Raw genomic sequence first — 22,915 nt, 5'->3', positions numbered from 1 at the left:
GCCCCCCCCCCCCCCGCCCCAGCTGGCATTCAGACTACAGCCTTTTCAGGAGCCATGATGCTAGGTGGATGCTTCACCGAGTGGAACGGACACGACTCTTCTTGTTCCGATCTCGTCACCTTCTCTTCCTCTCTCCCCACCCTTGGCAGAAATTCTCAAATTAAGTAATGGAATGAATGGGAGCAATGGAGCCCAGCATTTGCCTTGTCCTTGAAAGGCAGTTTTGGGGAAGTGCCCGCAGTGGATGGCATTCCCAGAATGGCTCTGTTTTGGCACCTTCAAACGCATTTATCCTTGACCTAGTAAAGGCTGCCCTGAATGTTTAAGTATAGGCCTAAGTTTGGTTGTGTCCATATGTCTCGTATGTCTGTGAGTTTACATACGCTCTCTGTGTGCTAGAATCGATCAATTCGTACAGGAGGGGCCCTCTGGTTCTTTTTGTACAGAGTCTAGATAGCAAAGAAGGCCCTTGACTTTCTCTGTGAGGTTTATAACAGGATGCTTTTGGCCACAAGTAATAGGAAACCCCTTTCAAAATGGCTTAAAGGATAAATAAAATGTTTGCTTTCTTACATTACAAGAAGTTCTGAGATAGAGTGGTTCAGGGTTGACTAATTCAGCAGCTCAGTGACGCGTGAAGACCCAGGTTCTTCACCTGTTTCTGCTCCACCGTCTTCAGCAAGATGCCTGTGCTTTGCTGCCCTCGTGGTCTTGGGACAGCTGCTGCACTGCTGAAGTGTAGTCACAGACAGTGTCCAACAGAAGAGGAGGTCACGTCTTCCCATGCATCTTTTTAAGAGTGAAGAGGCCTTTTCTAGAAAGCCCCCAGCACACTTGCCCTCACTCCTCTTTGATGAGGCTTAGGCTACATGCCTCTGCTCCAAGCAGACCTGAGGACAGGCGTTTACAGTGGCTGGAGGACATCAGAGGCACATCATAGATCTCTAGTAGATCTTCACTGACTGAAAGAATAAAAGAGAAACAGGATAACCTCCATTGGCTTAGAATTTACCCCTGAGTTACATGGGGGAGGAGTGGAGACTCAGAATTTCATTTGACAGTCAACAGAGTGAGTGGCGGGGTGAGGTCTAGAGTTCCTTCCTTCCTTCAGTCCTACAAACAGACATGGAGAGGGACCCTGAGGGGAGACCTCGGAGGGAGAGGGTCAGTTACCTACGCCCACTTCTTTCCTGCTGTCTTCTCTCCCATTCTCTCTCTCTTGGTTCCCTTGAAAAAAATATTTTAAGTGCCACGTCTACCTCCTTATAGCAACTGACACTCAAGTGTAAGTGTAATTTTAACTATGCCACTGTGTCATTGGAGTGTAATTACAATTGCATCACTCTGTCACTGGAGTGAAATTTAGAAGCCTGTTGCATCTCCAGCTGGCTGTGAGATTTCTTTCAACAGGTGACTTCTGTGTGCTTTTCCAGCTCCTGAGGGCCTCCATGGACTCTTCCTGCCCTTCCCCCCACACACACCCCGACCCAAACCACCACAGCCTTACCCTGTACCCCCAGTGCCCGGCCCAGAGTGGCCTCTCAATCAATATATGTTGAATTAAGAATGAATCTGCCAGGAGAAAAGTTCACAGATTAGCCCTCTCTTTTCCTTTCCTCATCTGCAAGAGTAGCACCATTCAGCACTTCTTCAAGGTATTTTGAAGAGAGTGAGATAACTAATATATCTTGGTTTTCCTGCGTTTATCCTTCCCTTTCTCCTTCGGCCTCTTCTGATTTCTCTGAGCTGAGATAGAGCGAATCACATCTCCTTGAGGCATGAAGGTGATAAAAATGAGGGAAAAAAAGGTACTATGTCCCCCCATTCTCTGTCTCCCACTCCACTACTTTGTCTTGTAGAAAAATTCTTTCTTAGGTTTGAAATTTGCTTAGAGATAATTTTATTCACCTTTTCTAGGTTTTTCCTAGAGGAATTTAAACTTTCAAATCATACAAATCAAATATCTCATGATTTTATTTGTCAGTTATATCACATAAAGCTGAAAAAGAGTTAATAAAGAGAAGAGGCAGACTGAGAGGACCCAAAGGCACAGACGTGCAGCTGCGAAGATGCAGCTTCTGACTTTGGTTAAAAGGATCCTGCCTCCCAAGGGTTGATCCCTTATTGAACTCCTTATTCGTGGATATGACAATAGGTTGCTGGCTAGTCAAGCTGTGATCTTATGTTTTGACTTCAGAGGAAGTGTTTTAAATGCTTGCTTTCTCAAGGCAAAGTCGTTTGGTTTCTATTTTCTTTTGAAATAAAACTTGCTCTTAATATCTGATTGGAAATGATGTATTCTAGACATAGGGACTGATGAGAAAGTAAAACATGTAATTTTTCAATGTGCCTTGTAAGAAAACCACCTTTGTAAATAAAACCAGCACTTGTTTCTCCATCACCACCCTGAGACACCTTCCCCATCTCTCCTGCATAACTGAACTGAAGACCCAGACTCTTCCAGGCAGCTTTTATCAAATAAGAAATAAAGTATAGACAAGAAGCCCACTGTCAGATGGGTCACTCCTACTGATGTCCTGGCCATAACACTGGTCAGAGGAAGACCACCGAGAAAATAGTTTGCTGGGGAATAAGACCTGTGGGAAGGTACCGGGATGAGGTAAATGTTCCAGGAAGGCTATACTCACCTGGGCAGGTGGATGCTGTAGGAGGCTTTCAGGGTGACTTGACCAGAGTAATCAAGTGTGGGTGACCTGATGAGCATAAGTATCAAGGCTTCTCATACAGGAAAACGCCAGCCTCATCCTTGATATTTTAAAAAGCAAAATAGTATTTTCAGCAATATTATTGTCTTTGATGGTGAAGAGGCTACTCTTTGTGGGTAAAGCTACAGGCATGTACTTCTGGAAATACTACATGAAAGCATTCAGAATTTCTTCTCAGAAAGAAGAGGACAGATTGGATGACTGAAGTAAGGCCTGGATTGGGTTTTAAAGTTAGCAACTGAAAGGTCACCTAACATTCCAGGGCCTTATCTTGCCTTTTGTAGGCAAAAGGGCCCAGTGGTCTGTTCTCACCCCCTGGTTCAGGACAGAGCTCCTTGGTGCTCTGCTGTCTGTCCTGAAACCCAGCGCATCAGATTTCTGAAGCCTTCCTCAGATCAAATGCAAGGCAGCAAGGACTTTTTTTTAAATTGTATTTTATGCGAAACATTTATGAAGTAAACACTGATGATGTATAAATGGGATATTAGAGAAGAGAGGGAACAATTCAATAGCAGCAAGTCAAGATGAGCCTTTAAAAAGCCAAACTGCAGTGCAGTAAGATGAAAATTCTCTTTCCAGGCCCAGGAACGTGTGTCTGTCTCTGGGATCACAGCCGGACAGAGAGGAATACCTTGGGCTGAAGTAGTTACCTGTTAGGTTAAGGAGAGCTTAAGGCCCCATCAACCCCAAATTCCTCAACCACTCTATCCTCTTATTTACTCTGGAGCACACTGCTTAGGGTTAGATATAAGAAAGGGCCGAGGGCTTCCCTGGTGGCGCAGTGGTTGAGAGTCCGCCTGCCGATGCAGGGGACACGGGTTTGTGCCCCGGTCCGGGAAGATCCCACATGCCGCGGAGCGGCTGGGCCCGTGAGCCGTGGCCGCTGAGCCTGCGCGTCCACAACGGGAGAGGCCACAGCAGTGAGAGGCCCGCGTACCGCAAAAAAAAAAAAAAAAAGAAAGGGCCAAGTTCTGTTTTCCAAAGGCTGCTCTTAAAGTAATCAAAGGCCGACGAAGACTTTGGAGGCCTTTCTACTGGTGGACTGTGATGCGCGGGAACGCGTATCAGTTCCCTGCCTTCTCCCTCACCTTGCTTATCAAGTCCACGTCGCGGCAGCGCTAAACACCACTCACTAGCTTGCCTCTCTCTTGCCCCTCTCCTGGCCCAGAGACAGTCCTGGCTCAGCCCGTCAACTCCTCCCCTCCCCCCTCCCCCTCCCAAGCTGGCCCCGTTCTGACAGTTTATGGGAAGGTGCACACGGGCTCTCAGACCTGGAGTCCTGTGAGCCGTGTGGCCCTGGGTGAGTTCCTTACGCCCCAGTGTCTTTATCTATAAAATGGGAATGATGGTGGTCCTCTCACCACCCCACTGCCAAGTACCGATTGGGCATGGAATTCTGTTGCAAGCCAAATAATCATAAAATTTCAGTTTCACCTTGTAAGAAGAAGTCATAGAGAAAGCTGGGGTCCCACGTTATGTCTGAGGGGTTAATTCAATGGTTTGGATGGTCATACAGAGTGAAGTAAGTCAGAAAGAGAAAAACAAATACCGTATGCTAACACATATATATGGAATCTAAAAAAAAAAAGGTTCTGAAGAACCTAGGGGCAGGACGGGAATAAAGACGCAGATGTAGAGAATGGACTTGAGGACACGGGGAGGGGGAAGGGTAAGCTGGGACGAAGTGAGAGAGTGGCATGGACATATATACACTACCAGACGTAAAATAGATATCTAGTGGGAAGCAGCGTAGCACAGGGAGATCAGCTCAGTGCTTTGTGACCACCTAGAGGGGTGGGATAGGGAGGGTGGGAGGGAGATGCAAGAGGGAGGAGATAATGGAGATATATGTACATGTATAGCTGATTCACTCTGTTATAGAGCAGAAACTAACACACCATTGCAAAGCAATTATACTCCAATAAAGATGTTAAAAAAAAAAGTAGTTTGGATGAAGTAATGCTTGCAAACCAAACTGCTACCATAAGACAAGTCATTCCTGGTGACAAGTCAAGCTATTAAAATTACTTAAAAGAAGACAAATGTAGCCATCAGTTTTCCAATAACTTGTGAAGAAATTTAACCAGGTTATGTTACCTGGGAGGGGATTCTGGTTTCTATGCTTTGCTGTGCCTTTTTTGAGAAAACAGCTGATTAAAAAGAATACAGGTATCCCGTGCTGTCTGAGCCTTTGCTGTCAGACCTCAGAAATCGAACAGACACAGATAAACTTTCAGAAAAATCCCTCACTTATCTGAGCTCTCTCAACTTGCCATCCAAAACTCAGACACCATATTATTTTGGATAAAGTATAGTCCCTCAAACTTAACTCATCTTCTGATCTCTCCTCATTTAAACTCAGAAACTGAATCGATTTGGAGGGTGGAGGTACTTGTAACTGATATTACTAAAATGAACTTGATTCATCCAAAGAAAGCAGTTAGAATGTTTCAGTGTGCTTTTTTTTTTTTTTTTTTTTTTTTGCGGTACGCGGGTACGCGGGCCTCTCACTGTTGTGGCCTCTCCCGTTGCGGAGCACAGGCTCTGGACGCGCAGGCTCAGTGGCCATGGCTCACAGGCCCAGCCGCTCCGCGGCATGTGGGATCTTCCCGGACCGGGGCACGAACACGTGTCCCCTGCATCGGCAGGCGGACTCTCAACCACTGCGCCACCAGGGAAGCCCTCAGTGTGGTCTTTTTAAGAAGAGATGGGCCCTTCAGAATGAGTCCCAGGATAAAATTTACAATGTAATGTTTGCTGCAGAGAGCATTCCTGGTCATAAGCAACAGAAGCTGTGATGGACTGACTGGCTGGAGGAATCCTAGGAGGGCTAGGAAACCAGGCCCCAGGCTAAGCTTCTAGGAGCTGGCGGCACATCCCCCAGGCCTGGTCTAATGAGTGAGCCTTGGCTACAGTCTGTCCCACCATCACGTGTACAGAGAACTCTAAATGGAACTGCCTCTGCCACAGTCGCCAGTGCCACCTTCATCAGTGTGAGGAGTGCCACCTCACACTAGTGTCCCTGCTGGCCTGGGCCAAGGGGAGGGGAGAGCTCTGCACACTTACCTCCACTGTCACCCGCTCCTGATGCTGTCTGGCGTGGGTGCGACGAAAGGACCAGGACCCGCTTATAAGGAAGCTGTGCAGCAAGCTCTGACATCTCTTCTGGAGATATGGGATCACAATGCTAGAAATCCTCCAAGTGCAGGAAGGCATGGGCAGCCCCAAATAGGTCAGGTGCCCTCTAGGACAATGGTCAATATTTGCGAGCTGTAACCCTGCAGTTGGTGGTAAATCAGTTTAACAGATCAAGGCCCAGCTTACTTGCGTTCATCTTCTATTATTTTTTTTTAATGAAATAAAATAGAAGACAGAGTATTGTTGTATCACTTGTAGTAAGAGTAAATTTCATCCCGTGAAACTTTGGTTTCCCTCCCGTGGAATCTGCATCTGTGTATCTGAGCTAGTCAAAGGTATTTTGTTACCACAGGACATGATCAAAAGCTCCTGCATCAGCGTGTTCCACTGCTCCAAGGGTTTGCTTTCAGTGTCACTCCCCATTGCACTTGTTTTCCAGGCACCGTATTTCTCTCTTTTACTGTCAGAGCCCCTCAGTGTCTGCCCTCTTTCTCTCTCCCTCTCTCTCTCTCTCTCTCTCTCTCTCTCTCTCTCTCTCTCTCTCTCTCTCTCTCTCTCTCTCTCACACACACACACACACACACACACACACACACACACACACACGATGTCCAGTAGCTCCTGGGGGACTGTGAGGTTTCTTGTTAATGTCCAGTAAGTATTACATACAGTTAAAGGCTGGCCTGGTGACCTACTCGCTGTTGTAACATTGTGTCCACGGGAAATTATGATCTGAGTTAAGCTTAAAAAAAAAAAAAAAGCCTCTGTTGAGATTGATGCCTGTTACAATTGTGGGGAATGGTTGTTACAACGTGGATGAACATTTCAACTTAGACTTTGACCCCAGAGTATTTATGTAGAAAAAAAAAATTAACAGTGGAGAGCTTTTTTTAACCCTTTATCTCTGTGGAGATCAGCATCACTGTCTTTATTTTAGTCTTGGTTTGAAAGCAGTCTGTCTGACCTTGTAATGTTATCTCTGCAGGTCCGTTTACTCGACCTCATCCGGCCTTGTGGCGAATGGTTTTCGGTGAGTTACCCATTAGTCGGTTTAAAAATCCATTCTACTTGAAGCAAATCTTTTTCTGTATATTATAGCAGTTTTCCTTACCACTCTACTGTAAAACTTAATAACTTTTTACTTTTTGGTGTTCCTGATATCAATTTTTTATTAAAATGCTCTGCCACAAAAAAGTGCTGGTGACAGCTGAAATTCTCATACACGTGAACTGTTTCAAGCCCCCACCCCTACCCCTGTCACCACCCCGCCCCCCTGCTGTTGTCTGTTAATGCACGGGATTTGACACGAGGGAATGTGGCTTGTTCTTCCTGACGTTGCTATTCGCTGGTGCAAGCTCACGTGCATCGTATGAGCACGTTTGTCTCATCAGCATCCAGGAGGGACTGAAACCCCAGCAAACTCCCCAGTGTCATGAATGGGAAAGAGCTTAGAAAAAGAGAAGTCTTAGCAAAGAGCCCTGATTTGAACTAAGGTTTAGTGATAAGCATCTCATATAAATGTTGGATCTCTTATGGTTACTTGATTTCTAGTCCAAAGAGTAAAACCACCTGAGTGGATTTAAAGCATATCTTCAGAACTTCAGATATTGGCTTCATCTTACCTAAATAATCATCAAATAAGTTATACAAGGTTCAGAAAAGTTAATCTTATGCAAAAGGACCGAAAAATGGACATTTGGCTCAAGTTTGTTTATTTTTCACCCTTCAGAGATTATAGGCAAATCTCTTTGAATTTAGTAATGAATCTTGGTCGTTCGCTCAGCAGGCGTTCACCAAGTCCTTCTGCGTGGGTGGCTGCTCTGGCCCGGAGGCTGCAGGTGGAGGGGCCCCCGGCAGGGAGGGCAGCTATAGCAAACACATTGTGAAACAAATCAAAAAATAGCTGATGTCACGAAGCGCTAGGAAGTTTATTAAAACCACAAGAGGCAATAGTGACTAAGTAGCTGCTTTCACTTTCAGGTGAGGGGTGGCTTGAAGAAAGTGTGCTTAAGCAGAAACCCGCCTGGAAAGAAGGATCCAGGCAAAAATGCGGGGAGGAAGGCCAGGCTAAGGCAAGACTGCCAAAGTGGTCCCCAGCTAGAAGAGGCTTGGTGTGTCCCCAGTCAGTGTGGCCGGAGGGTAGCAGGCCTGGGAGTAGTGAGAGAGGCAGAGTTGGGCACAGATGGGACCCCACACAGCTTGTGAAGGGCAGGAGGAAGTCATGGGAGGATTTTTTTTTTTTTTTATTTTTTTTTGCAGAGAAGTGCATGATTCATTTACATTTCTTAAAAGATAGTCCTGGGTGCGTTATACTTATAGCTCATGGACTTAATATTGCTGCTTGAAGTTATGTCCTTTTTAGCTAGTTGGCTACACCTAAGTCTTTCAGATTTCAAATGGTCCATCATAAGTAATGAGCAGTTTTATTTCTTCCCTGGGATCATGGAACACTTGGATAACCTGATGAGAACTATAGACCCTTTCGCAGTACACACGTGCTCTCACACACACACACACACACACACACACACACACACACAGAGAGTTCTGTGTATTATATCCGGGGCTTCAGCGATGTTGAAGACCAACTGTGAACTCTAGGTTAACAGCCTTCTGCTCCACAAATACCTTCTTTCTGTCTTAAAATAATTATTTCAGAAGGATGTAGTGGGGGGTGTTTGAAGTGAAAATCTGTAAAAGTAGCTGGTACATAATATATAAGAAGGTAATCATATAAGCTTGCCTAAAAACACATGAGCGCTGGGCCCCGGGATGCATGACTGAGTCAGTCGTGCTACTCTCAGGCCCCCCGAGCTCCCCGAGGACCGGGAGAGGCCCCTTCTGAAGGCCTGTGCTACAGCCACTATGGAGAATTTCAGCCACAGACATTCTCTCCTCTAGAGCAGCTCCCTGGGAACTGGTGCCAGCCCACTTTGGAGGGGGTACTGAGGTCCAAGGTCATTTGTATCACAGCATCTAGATGTCCTACATACGCATTTTCATTCTAGCAGGAAAAGGAGTGACAAAGCCACTGGTGGCTGGTTCTCAAGTCTTTATAAAATGTCTTTACAGGCTTTTGCCTTCTTAAATTAGATTATTAACTGTCTTTTCTAAATGATATGGGGTGATTATTAGGGTACCAATTACGACATGATGTGACAGTGATGTGATGCCCCCAGGGACTGAGGTGGGGTGTAAGATGGGGATGAGTGACCCTGGGCCACCTCTTGCCTCCACACCTGTCTGTCCCTACCCCAAACTGGCCTGTCTGCCTGGCTTCGCCCATCTCCGGTCTACTCGCCACCCAGTGACCAGAGTCCACTTCCTGAAATGTTACCTACATCATCTTATTTCCCCATTTGAAATCTGTCAGGTGCTCGTTCTTTCCTTTTTGTTTTTGCAGTACGCGGGCCTCTCACCGTTGTGGCCTCTCCCATTGAGGAGCACAGGCTCCGGACGCACAGGCTCAGCAGCCATGGCTCACGGGCCCAGCCGCTCCGCGGCATGTGGGATCTTCCCGGACTGGGGCACGAACCCGTGTCCCCTGCATCGGCAGGCGGACTCTCACCCACTGCGCCACCAGGGAAGCCCAGGTGCTCCTTCTTTGACTTAAGATCAAGCCTGCAGTCTTCGCCGTGGCCCCGAGCCCTGACCGTCGCTTCATAGCCGCCTTGCTCCGTGCCCCTCTTTGCCAGCACCCAGCCATGTGCTGGCTCCTAGACCTCATTGCAGGGACCTTGTCTGCTCGCCTCTGCCTGCCTGAAGGCCACGTCTACTCCTCCACGCTCTCGCCCATGGTCTGAGAGCATCGGCATCCTCTTCTCAGAAAGGGTTACTGACGACTCCTCCCGGTCTGAACTAGGACCATATGTCAGACTCTCATCAAAGGAAAGACCAGGGCTTCCCTTGGTGGCGCAGTGGTTGAGAGTCCGCCTGCCGGTGCAGGGGACGCGGGTTCGTGCCCCGGTCCGGGAAGATCCCACATGCCATGGAGCGGCTGGGCCCGTGAGCCATGGCTGCTGAGCCTGTGCGTCGGGAGCCTGTGCTCCGCAACGGGAGAGGCCACAGCAGTGAGAGGCCCACGTACCGCAAAAAAAAAGGAAAGACCAGCAGCTTGTCACGGGGGTCTCCACAGCCCATGTTACAGCACCAGTGTGTGCTTTGGGCCATGAGCAATTTGAGCCCGGCGTGTGTTGTGCGTCTGACACTGGCTCTCTCCCCGACTTGAGGATGTTTCTGTTTCCCTCAGGGCTCAGCGTGCTCTACTTCCTGTTCCTGGTGTTCCTGCTCTTCCTGAACTTTGAGCAGGTTAAATCCCTGATGTACTGGCTAGATCCGAACCTTCGATACGCCACAAGGGAAGCAGATATCATGGTACGTACTTGTCTGCTGTGTCTTAGAGAAACTGGTTGACTCTTGGGTATAGCAGGTAATTGACTTCACATTTTAAATTGGTCCTTCTCCATATTTCCTACGTAGGTATCTAAACACCAGGACTCTGGGCAGGTTGGTGCCGTGCGTGGTTCCATGAATGGTACAGTCCAGGGAAATGAATCCTCTCTTGGCCCAAAGGGGGTGGTAGGAATATGTGAATATTATCAGCCGGCAGCCGTGGGTGGGAATTGAGCCTCTGACACTTGTAAGCTGTAGGACCTTGGGCTACGAACTTATAGCCTATTCCCTCTTTTGTAAAGTGAAATAATATTTAATTTCAATATTAAATTATTAAATTTATTAAATATTAAATTAATTAAATATAATATTTAAATATTATAATAAATTTAAATATAAATTAAATTATATATAATAAATTTAAATATAAATTAATTAATTTAAATATAAATTAAATTAAATATAATATTTAAATATTAAAATAAATTTAAATATTAATAAAATATTTATTAATAAAATTAAATATTAAATTTATTATTAAATTAAATAATATTTAATTTAATAATAAAGTGAAAAACTTATCTTGGAAGTTTATTGTGAGCTAAACGAAGGCCTAACGTGATGCCTCGCACACACCAGGTCCTCTGATGGCAGCTGCACTGCTGTGTCCGTGTCACCCTTGACCCCTCTGCTCCCTGACCCCAGCCCTGATGCTGTGACTCTTCCCACCTGCTTGCCATGAAGGTGCCATTCGTAATGATGGAGGCCATTTCATTCATTGTTTTTATTAAATGACAATAAATACTTTTTCTCTTGGCTAAAACTACTCTGTACTTTGACTTTTAGTGAAGAGACTATTTTATACTGTAATACAGTTCCTTTCCTTTTTTACTTTTTAAAGTGCCTAACATTTAGTACAGATTGAAGAAATACCTAGTGATGATCAGAAAAGGAGAACAGGCATTTGGACCGTAGGTGGGTCCTTGTTTAACAAACAAAAAAGCAATACAGAGGGACTTGATAAACAGTCCAAGAAGTGATCATTCCAGCATAGTTGAGGTTGGTCAGACCCTTCTTGGAATGGTGTGTCCGGATTTTATCTTTATCTTTTGTAAAGGACAAACTAAAGACAAAAATAGGAATGCCAAACATCATTTAAAAGTGTCAAGGAGAAAAGTCTGTCTTGGACTTTCTTCCTCTGAGAAGGAGAATGGTACAGGGTGATGTACAGCCTCTAATGATGCTACAGTTACAGTGAGGCTGACAGCAGTTGCTGATGGTGGGTTGTCTGCTCTGCCAGGTAGTGTGCTGGGTGCTTTATATACGGTCTACATGTTAATGCCTCCATTTTACCAAGGAGGAAATAGAAGCTTAATATAAGATCCCTCTGGGTCCCAAACCTACATTTCCCCTCAGGCCGGTGCCTCAAGCATATGGTTATTACAATAACAAGTGTTTGACACTCCCAGGCATCTTACAATATGGAGATTGGGAGAAGGATATCCCAGATTATGTTTCTCCCTGCAAGTTTCCTGGGTTTTTAAGCAAAATTGGACATATTATGAAGTAAACTAACTTCAGGTGGATTTGCTGTTGTGTCTCTCAGTCTTGTTCTCACAGTCAGTGGGGGGAAGTTGAATCTAATAATACTTTGACATCTACCTTCCTTAGGAATTTGACATCACAGGGACATCCGATTGTCACGATCACAGCCCCCAAAGAGCTGAAACCGGCATTTAAAACTAGTTTTCAGGGATTGGCTAATTCTTTCTTGCCAAACAAAACCCGAAGCTGTTTTCAACTTCTGCAGTTCCAGGTGGTGGTAGACCAGCCTCAGTCTTCATCTCCAATCCCTTATCACTTTTTACTTCCTTAAAGGAATCTTTTACAGTTCTAAGGATCTGTTCATTGATGGCTCTAGAGAAACGCATTCCCTTGTTAGAACCTGTGGTAAGGAGGGCGCCTTTATGCAAGACAGAAGCCTTTAGTTGCCTGGCTCCAGGAACCCTCTGCCTTCCCCATTCCTTCAGCTTCCACCTATTTCTAATCCTGATACCAGGCTCTAGTCCGTGCTTGGTATCGCACATTGAAATTCAGACTCCCTTTTCCCTTAAAATTAACATTATAACTTGGAGTTGGGGAGGGCAGTCATTGAAATCCTGTTAGAGGCAGTCTTTTGTATAATTGGAAACTTTGCTATGTTCCTAAATATTTATTCTATTCAAAAATATGGGCTTCCCTGGTGGCGCAGTGGTTGAGAGTCCACCTGCCGATGCAGGGGACACAGGTTCGTGCCCCGGTCCGGGAAGATCCCACATGCCGCGGAGCGACTGGGCCTGTGAGCCATGGCCGCTGAGCCTGCGCATCCGGAGCCCGTGCTCCGCAACGGGAGAGGCCACAACAGTGAGAGGGCCCGCGTACCGAAAAAAAAAAAAAAAAAATGTGTTCTAAGCTTCAGACAAGCTTTGTGAGCACATCTGAATTGGCGATTGGGTGGTCTGGAGCAGCAGTCTTCCGTTTAGTAAATACTCACTGAGCTTTTCCTACATGCTAGACACTGTGCTGGTGGTAGTGGGGAGGAGGGTAGGCCCAATCGCTCCCTCTCCCCTTGGAGTTTAGACTCTACAAGAAGGCAAATTAAACAAATTATCATTGGCTCTTTTTCTAAGAGAGTTGTCTAAGACAACTCCAATAATTTTTTAAAATTTTATCAACACAGGCCCAATCTTCTTTCATTCCACCCTCCCCCCGCCGCCAACACACACATATCTTGCATTGTTATCAGACATTATATCCAAATATATGGATTTTTTTTTTTTTTTTTTTTGCGATACGCGGGCATCTCACTGCTGTGGCCTCTCCCGTTACGGAGCACAGGCTCCGGACACACAGGCTCAGCAGCCATGGCTCACGGGCCCAGCCCCTCCATGGCATGTGGGATCTTCCCGGACCGGGGCACGAACCCGTGTCCCCTGCATCAGCAGGCGGACTCTCAACCACTGCGCCACCAGGGAAGCCCCTATATGGATTTTTTAAAACATAACCACAATGCTGTTTTCAGTTGCTTAAAGGTAACAGTATGCAGTGTTCACATTTCCCCAGTCACCTGGTAAAGTTTTTTTTTACAGTTGATTTGTACAAATTAGGATCCAGGCAAGGTCCCCGTATTGCCTTTGTTGCAGCTCTTAATCTGCAGTCCTCCATACCGTTTTTCAACCTCGAGGTTTGTTTGTCAAAGAAGCCACATTGTTTATTTTATGGAGCGTCTCGAGTCTGGATTTTGTAGCTTGCATTTCCAGGGTGTCATTAATGTATCTCTCTGTCCCCCTATATTTTCTATAAACAGAAGTTAGATGTAGAGGCTGGATGGGGTCCAGATTCCAGTCCAGTTTCCGTGGCAGGGCTGCTCACATATGGTGCTGTGTATCACACTAAGAGCCACACGGTGTCTAGGTGTCTCTCTTTTATAACATTAAGCTTGATCGTAGGGTCAGGAGGTCAGCATCAATTGTAAGATGCACCATCAATTACAAGTATGACTTTGGGAAGGGGAAAAGGGAAACCTTATATTATATGTGCACCAAACATTGTAATATGTTGAAATATCCACCCAGTTCTCAAAATGCTAAATGTGAAAAAGATGTGTCCTAGAATCAAGAAAGCACAATGTGGGGGAGGGGAGGGGTTCCCACGCTCGGAAGGGCCCACTCACGGTGAGGGAATCAGCGCCGACAGGGAGAGACCTTCAGGGGGTTGGGGGATTGGAGGGGAACGCAGCCAGCGGCTCCCCCGCCTGCTTGGCCCCAGGCCTGAAACTCTGCCCTCCAGGGTCGCCTCTGGTCGCAGAGGTCCTGAGCCTAAGCCCTGCCGCCCAGAGCCTCCTCTGGCCTTTTTTTTTTTTTTCTGTTGTGGTCCTGTTTTGTTCTTGTTTCATTCTTATTTTTATTTTTTCTAATATATGTTTTATTTTTGTAACTTTATTTTATTTTTTATTCTTTGTTATTGTTCTGCTCCTTTTTGTTTGTTGCCCATTTCTTGTTTCTTTTGTGGCACTGTGCGGCTTGCGGGGGGTCTTGGTTCCCAGGCGGGGCATCAGGCCTGAGCTCCTCTGGGAGGAGCACTGAGTCCAAACCCCTGGACTAACAGAGAACTTCAGGCCCAGAGAATATTACTCGGTATGAGCTCTCCTAGAGGTCCTCATCGCGGCACCAAAACCCGGCTCCACCCAACTGCCTGCAAACTCCAGTGCTGGATGCCTCAGGCCAAACAACCAGCAAAACAGGATGCAGCCCCACCCATCAAAAAAAATGAGACAACAAAAATATATGTTACAGAAGAAGGAGCAAGGTAAAAACCTACAAGACCAAATAAATGAAGAGGAAATAGGCAATCTACCTGAAAAAGAATTCAGAGTAATGATAGTAAAGATGATCCCAAATCTCAGAAATAGAATGGAGGCACGGATCAAGAAAATACAAGAAATGTTTAACAAGGACCTAGAAGAACTAAAGAACAAACAAAAAGTGATGAACAACACAATAACTGAAATGAAAAATACACGAGAAGGAATCAATAGCAGAATAACTGAGGCAGAAAATATAGCAAATCTGGAGCAAATAAGTAAGCCTGAAGATAGAATGGTGGAAATAACTGTGGAGGAGCAGAAGAAAGAAAAAAGAATGAAATGAGGACAATCTCAGAGATATCTGGAACAATGTTAAATGCACCAACATTTGAATTACAGGGACCCCAGAAGAAGAAAAGAAAGAGAAAGGGTTTGAGAAAATATTTGAAGAGATTATAATCGAAAACTTCCCTGACATGGGGAAGGAAATAGCCACCCAAGTCTAGGAAGCACAGAGAGTCCCATATAGGATAAACCCAAGGAGAAACATGGCTGAGACACATATTAATCAAACTAACAAAATTTAAATTCAAAGAAAAAATACTAAAAACAGCAAGGGAAATCAACAAATAACATACAAGGAAATTGCCATAAGATTATCAGCTGACTTTTCAGCAGAAATTCTGCAGGCCAGAGGGAGTGGCAGGATATACTTAAAGTGATGAAAGGAAAAAACCTACAACCAAGATTACTCTACTCAGCAAGGATCTCATTCAGATTCAACAGAGAAATCAAAAGCTTTACAGACAAGCAAAAGCTAAGAGAATTCAGCACCACCAAACCAGCTCTACAACAAATGCTAAAGGAACTTCTCTAAGTGGGAAACACAAGAGAAGAAAAGGACCTACAAAAACAAACCCAAAACAATTAAGAAAATGGTCACAGGAACGTACATATCGATAATTACCTTAAATATGAATGGATTAAATGCTGCAACCAAAAGACACAGGCTTGCTGAGTGGATACAAAAACAAGACCCGTATATATGCTGTCTACAAGAGACCCACTTCAGACCTAGGGACACATACAGACTGAAAGTGAGGGGATGGAAAAAGATATTCCATGCAAATGGAAATCAAAAGAAAGCTAGAATAACAATAATCATATCAGATAAAATAGACTTTAAAATAAAGAATGTTACAAGAGACAAGGAAGGACACTACATAATGATCAAGGGATCAATCCAAGAAGAAGATGTAACAATTATAAATATATATGCACCCAACATAGGAACACCTCAATACATAAGGCAACTGCTAACTGCTATAAAAGACGAAATCGAGAGTAACACAATAATAGTGGGGGACTTTAACACCTCACTTACACCAATGGACAGATTATCCAGACAGAAAATAAACAAGGAAATACAAGCTTTAAATTATGCAATAGACCAGATAGACTTAGTTGATATTTACAGGGCATTCCACCTGAAAGCAGCAGAATACACTTTCTTCTCAAGTGCACACGAAACATTCTCCAGGATAGATCACATCTTGGATCACAAATCAAGCCTTGGTAAGTTTAAGAAAATTGAAATTGTATCAAGCATCTTTTCCAACCATGATGCTGTGAGACTAGATATCATTTACAGCAAAAAAACTGTAAAAAAACCACAAACACATGGAGGCTAAACAATACGCTACTAAATAACCAAGAGATCACTGAAGAAATCAAAGAGGAAATTTAAAAAAATACCTAGAAACAAATGACAGTGAAAACATGATGACCCAAAACCTATGGGACACAGCAAAAGCAGTTCTAAGAGAGAAGTTTATAGCAATTTAGTCTCACCTCAAGAAACAAGAAAAACCTCAAACAATCTAACCTTACACCTGAAGCAACTAGAGAAAAAGAACAAAAAAACTCCCCAAAGTTAGTAGAAGGAAAGAAATCATAAATATCAGAGCAGAAATAAATGAGATAGAAAACAATAGCAAAGATCAATAAAACTAAAAGTTGGTTCTTTGAGAAGATAGACAAAATTGATAAAACTTTAGCCAGACTCATCAAGAAAAGAAGGGACAGGACTCAAATCAGTAAAATTAGAAATGAAAAAGAAGAAGTTACAACTGACACCACAGAAATACAAAAGATCATAAGAGACTACTACAAGCAAATATATGCCAATCAAATGGACAACCTGGAAGAAATGGACAAATTCTTAGAAAGGTACAATCTTCCAAAACTGAACCAGGAAGAAATAGAAAATATAAACAGACCAATCCCAAGTAATGAACTTGAAACTATATTTAAAAATCTTCCAACAAACAAACATCCAGGGCCAGATGGCTTCACAGGCAAATTCTATCAAACATTTAGAGAAGAGCTAACACCCATCCTTCTCAAACTCTTCCAAAAAGTTGCAGAGAGCGAAGCACTACCAAACTCATTCTACGAGGCCACCATCACCCTGATACCAAAACCAGACAAAGATGTCACAAAAAAAGAAAACTACAGGCCAATATCACTGATGAACATAGATGCAAAAATCCTGAACAAAATACTAGCAGACAGAATCCAACAACACATTAGAAAGGTCATATACCATGATCAAGTGGGATTTATCCCAGGGATGCAAGTGATACAGCCACTGTGGAGAACAGTATGGAGGCTCCTTAAAAAACTAAAAATAGAACTACCATATGACCCAGCAATCCCACTACTGGGCATATACCCTGAGAAAACCACAATTCAAAAGGACACATGTACCCCAATGTTCATTGCAGCACTATCTACAATAGCCAGGACATGGAAGCAACCTAAATGTCCAACGGCAGGGGAATGGATAAAGAAGATGTGGTACCTATATATGGAATATTACTCAGCCATAGAAAGGAATGAAATTGGGTCATTTTTAGAGATGTGATTTTTAGAGTCTGTCATACAGAGTGAAGAAAGTCAGAAAGAAAAAAACAAATATCATATATTAACGCATATATGTGGAATCTAGAAAAATGGTACAGATGACCCTATTTGCAGGGCAGGAATAGAGATGCAGATGTAGAAAATAGATGTGTGGACACAGGGGGGCTGAGGCAGTAGGTGCTGAGACGAATTGGGAGATTAGGATTGACACATACACACTACCATTTGTAAAATTGATAGCTAGTGGGAACCTGCTGTGTAGCACAGGGAGCTCAGCTCTGTGCTCTGTGACGACCTGGATGGGTGGGATTGGGTTAGGAGAGTGAGGTCAAGAAGGAGGGGAGGGCTTCCCTGGTGGCGCAGTGGTTGAGAGTCCGCCTGCTGATGCAGGGGACACGGGTTCATGCCCCGGTCCGGGAAGATCCCACATGCCACGGAGCGGCTGGGCCCGTGAGCCATGGCCACTGGGCCTGCGCATCCGGAGCCTGTGCTCCACAACGGGAGAGGCCACAACAGTGAGAGGCCCGCGTACCGCAAAAAAAAAAAAAAAAAGAGGGGATATATGTATACATATGGCTGTACAGCAGTTTCTGTACAGCAGAAACTAACAACATCGTAAAGCAACTATTCTCCAATAAAAAAATTAAAATAAAACAGCTAAAAAAAATAAGAATGAAAGCATAATGATTTCAGTATACAGTGCAGTGTGATAAAGAAAAAGATATGGGTGCTATTAAAACTTATAAAAGAACCCCAGTCTAGTCTGGGAGGTCAGGGAAAGCCTCTGTAAGAGCTGATGTCTAAGTTGCCAACTAAAACATGAGTGGGAATTAGCCAAGCAAAGTGCGAGTAGGGGGCCGAGGCCATTATTCAGGAAGAAGGAACAGCCTGCGTGGAAGCCCCAACTTGGGAGCTGGGTTCAGTCAAGAGTGAAGGAGAGTAGGAATTAGAGGCAGAGGAGGGCAGTTCCTGAGGCTGGGGAGACATTGGTGAGGAGTTAGGATTACACTGAGAATGTAATAAAAGACCCTGAAGGTTTATAAGCAGAGGAGGTACATGATCTCCACTGGTGCTTTAGCGGGTCAGTAAACATTACGCCCATCTCCAGTCCAGTGTTGAAACTGGGGAAGAAAGGTGCACAGGATCAGCTGATTTCTTCCTGGTTGAAGCTCAGTGAAGCAGATGGCTTTAGACCTGGGCCACGAGGTTGTGCTAATTCCCCCGCCCTGAATTAGGCCTCTGCTCCCCTGTCCCATTGGACAACCACGGGCTTCTTTCCACAAGGCAGAGCCTGACTCACAAAAATTCCTCCAAGGTTGAAAGAGCAGATGGGAACCTGTGCTGTCTGTGGGCAAATAATTTCCAAAGAGAGGACCCTAAAGAGGGTGGAGTACATGTGTTCTTTCTGCTTCCAAGGTCACCACCTTCCCCAGGGAGGAAGGAGCGAGAGAGCAGGGCAGGAGGCCCAGAGATCCTTCCACACTGGGAAGGCTGTCTTCCCAGACACCACCTCCCCAAAACACACACACACCCAAAATGGTCTGATTTGTGATCTGCAAAATCATTTTGTATGTAGAGAATCGATTACAGAGAGATCAGTTAAAATCTGTAGTCTTCAGCTAGGGCTGGGGAGTTAGGTGCTTATCAGAGCATTTCATAGTTTTAGAAAGCTACTGCAGGCATCTAAGCAAGAAATAACAGTGGTGGTGAGATAGACGGAGGAAAAAACACTTGGGGAGGTAAAATGAATAGGACTTGGTGTTTGGTTAAGTGTCGGGCAAGCCAGGGAGAGGGTGGAGCCACCGAGATCAGCGATCCACCAGTTGGGAGGTGGGCAGAATCTGTCCTTACCTACTGCTTGCTTCCACCTCCCCAGACTTGCCTTCCCCACCTCTGTGTCCTCATTTCATGCCTTGTCCTCCCGCTTCCAGGGGTTCGTGCCTGCGTGTGCTGCTCCCTGTCTGCATTAGACCACGGTGTCCTGCATCCCTCCCAGCACCAGGATCTCGGGATTTTCCAGATGTGATTATTGGCAGATTTGTTCATAATAATTATATGCCAGTAGACACATCTGGCTCTTTATGGGTTTCAAAGTGCCTTTACATTTGTTGAACACATAAATATTCTCTTAGAGGGCAGTAGAAAGGCCTCCAAAGTGGTCTTCAACCCATGATTCCCTTAAGAACAGATTTCTGAAAACAGAACTTAGCCCTTTCTTATCTAACCCTAGGCAGCCCACTCTGGAGTAAATAAGAGGATAGGGTGGGTGAGGAATTTGGGGTTGACTGAGCCTTAAGCTCTCCTTAACCTTTAAGCTGTCCTTAACCTAACATGTTACTGCTTTAGCACAAGGGTGTTTCTCTCTGTCCGTCTGTGATTCGTGGGACAGGCACGTGCTCCAGAGCCTGGAAAGAGAACTTTCATCTCATTGCAGTGCAGTTTGGTCTTTTTAAGGCTTATCTTGACTCACCCCTATTGATTTTTTCCCTCTTTTCTCTAGATTTCCCACTTACACATCATAATACCACATCAGAATGTTTCTCAAAAAATACAATTTTTAAAAATGTCCTTTGAGCTTTGCAAATTAAAATGGATTAGGTCTGAGAAAGGCTTCAGAAGTCTGATGCGGTAAGTTTCAGAAGAGACAGAGGAGCGCCATGGTGCACTTTTGGCTCCCTCAGGAAGTATTGCTTCTAAAATTTGAAAATATTATACTTTATAGGAATTCCGTCAGCTGGCTGAAATCTTAACTCCTTCCTATCAGATTAATTTGGGGAAAAAAGAATGTGAAATGTAGAGCTTCCTGAGAAATGTTGTCATGTGATAATTACTTCATAATAAACACAGGAGTATAAGGAAGTTGATTTAAAATTACTTTAAAATATATTAAAAATGAAAAGATTAGAAGTGGAACCTAAATTCTTCAAAGCTTTATAATGTTTTAATATTTAAATTATGTAATACTTGCTACATTTTTGGGTGGAAGAGTAATTCTGTTTTCTTCTAATTTCTGAAGTTGGATGTTTCAGCTTTCCTTCTTTCCTAATAAAAACATTTAAGGCTTTGTATTTTCCTCTAACTTCTGCTTAACTGCATCTCATCATTTTGATGTGTAATGTTTTCATTATCATTTAATACTGAATATATTTTAAATTCCTATTATGATTTCTTTTTTACTCCGTATTTAGAGATACGTTTTAAAATTTCTGAACCTATTGGGTTTCTATTTATTCTTTATTTGTTGGGATTCTATTTATGTTTTTGTTAATGGCTTTAACACAGTTGCCCTATGGGCAAGTGACATGGGCTATATGACACCACTACTTTTTAAAAAATAAATTTATTTATTTATTTATCTTTTTTTTTTTAACTTTTGGCTGCGTTGGGTCTTCGTTGCTGCATATGGGCTTTCTCTAGTTGCGGCAAGCGGGGGCTACTCTTCGTTGCAGTGGCTTCTCTTGTTGCGGAGCACGGGCTCTAGGCACAGGGGCTCAGTAGTTGTGGCATGCAGGCTCAGTAGTTGTGGCTCGCAGTCTCAGTAGTTGTGGTGCATAGGCTTAGTTGCTCCGTGGCATGTAGGATCTCCCCGGACCAGGGCTCGAACCCGTGTCCCCTGCATTGGCAGGTGGATTCTTAACCACTGAGCCACCAGGGAAGTCCCGATACCACTTCTTTAAGATGGGTTAAGCCTTTGTAAAATGGTTTTGCTTCCCACTTTAACCAAGCTTTTGCAATTCAGAGCAAAGCAATTCTGGTGTATAAACTCTAATACTTGTCCATTTTTCCTCAAGCACCTTCAGTTACCAAAACTTTTTATTGGGTAGGACATATATTAATTATCAAGATCATATCAGTTCTTTTCATTTTATTGTCCAAATCCTGGGAGCAAGTTGATTTCTAGAGTATTACTAATTATTTCCTTATTATTTTAAACAGGAGTATGCTGTGAACTGCCATGTTATCACCTGGGAGAGGATTATCAGCCATTTTGATATATTTGCCTTTGGACATTTCTGGGGCTGGGCTATGAAGGCCTTGCTGATCCGTAGTTATGGTCTCTGCTGGACAATCAGTATTACCTGGGAGCTGACTGAGGTAAGAAGAGGGTGTGGGCTGCTATCTAGATGCTACAGTGTGGACAGTTTATATGCAGGAAGAAGGTAGTCCATCAGTTAAGAGTCAAGTAATCCATTCTGCAGCTCCTGTGGTACAAAACTGTTTAAATCCCCAAGGGATATTTTATACCTTTGTCAAACAAACAGAGAAACTCCTTGTCAACTTAAGGTCTGCTCTGTCTCACAAGTCTTAAAGAGAAACAAATGGAATCAAGCTAAAGAATGAAGTTAAAATCCTAAGCAAGATAATGCAGTGGCAATGAGGACACCTGCTAAGAAGTTAATAGGTAGTTTACCCACTAACTAGTTTCCAGTTAGATAGAATTGTGGTGTTTGGGAATGATGAGGCCATCCAGGACATTGTGTCACTTAAAAATGGATTCCCAGTGTAGCTTAAATATCACGGTCATCAAAAGTTTGTCTCATTCAATGAATGAAAGAGATATATTCTTGAAAAACTATTACCGAAATGATATTTTGGGAACTAGTTCATTTTATTGTTCAGTTATTATGTTATTCTTAAGCATTCCGGGGGGCAGAATTTGGCCGTGTGCACCATTATTTCTTCATGCCTGTCATTGTCCTGACCCTAACCTTTAGCAAAGCATGCCAGTTAGATATTCGCTTCTATTAGTGTTCCTCTCATGGCCCCGAGGCTAGAAGCCCGAGTTCAGGGTGTGGGCAGGGTTGGTTCCTTCAGAACCTGTCCCAAGCCTCTCTTAGGCCTCTGCTCACGGTTTGCTGGTCATCTTTGGTGTTCCTTGGCTTGTAGGTCACCAGAGTCTCCGCCTCCATCTTCACGTGGCCTTCACCCTGCATGTGTTCACATGGCATTCTTTTCATAAGGACACCAGTCGTGTTGGATTAGGGGCCGACCTCCTCCAGTACGACCCCTTCTCAACTATTACATCTGCAGTGACTGCATTTGCAAATAAGCTCACATTATAAGGTCCCGGAGCTTAGGACTTCCATCGTATGGATTTTTGAGGGGGAACGATTCAACCCATAACAGTGCCCAGCACTGTTCATACATCATCCTGAATCTTCACCATAACCCAGAAGGGCAGTATGTATTCCCAGTGTACCGATGGGAACCAGAGCTCAGAGCCAGGAGTGGATCCAGAGGTGCTTGACGGGGAACGTGGCCCGTGTCCTGCCCTCGTACCACGGGCTCCCTCTAACTTGCAGGCATCTTCAGGACCTTACCGCCATGAGACCTGTGCAGGGCACTTGGCCTTCCTCAGCCTCCCTTTCTTCCTCCCCTGCCCGCCCGC

General features: G+C 44.3%; 1 protein-coding gene across 2 annotated transcripts in view; it reads left to right on the top strand.

Moving 5' to 3' along the window:
- Positions 1 to 22,915, top strand: part of PTDSS1 (phosphatidylserine synthase 1) — a 65,494-nt gene that overhangs the window by 16,690 nt on the left and 25,889 nt on the right. For both annotated transcript variants that reach the window (XM_024756557.1, XM_024756556.1), the window contains exons 3-5: positions 6,850 to 6,894; positions 10,114 to 10,238; positions 21,463 to 21,621. In XM_024756557.1, coding sequence (XP_024612325.1) covers positions 6,850 to 6,894; positions 10,114 to 10,238; positions 21,463 to 21,621 — 329 coding nt within the window. The remainder of the gene's footprint in view (positions 1 to 6,849; positions 6,895 to 10,113; positions 10,239 to 21,462; positions 21,622 to 22,915) is intronic.

The sequence above is a fragment of the Neophocaena asiaeorientalis genome, unplaced genomic scaffold (assembly GCF_003031525.2).
Source record: "Neophocaena asiaeorientalis asiaeorientalis breed wild unplaced genomic scaffold, Neophocaena_asiaeorientalis_V1.1 scaffold29, whole genome shotgun sequence".
Classification (NCBI taxonomy): Eukaryota; Metazoa; Chordata; class Mammalia; order Artiodactyla; family Phocoenidae; genus Neophocaena; species Neophocaena asiaeorientalis.
Note: the sequence above shows the minus strand (reverse complement) of the source record. Positions and strands in the feature narration are given on the sequence as shown.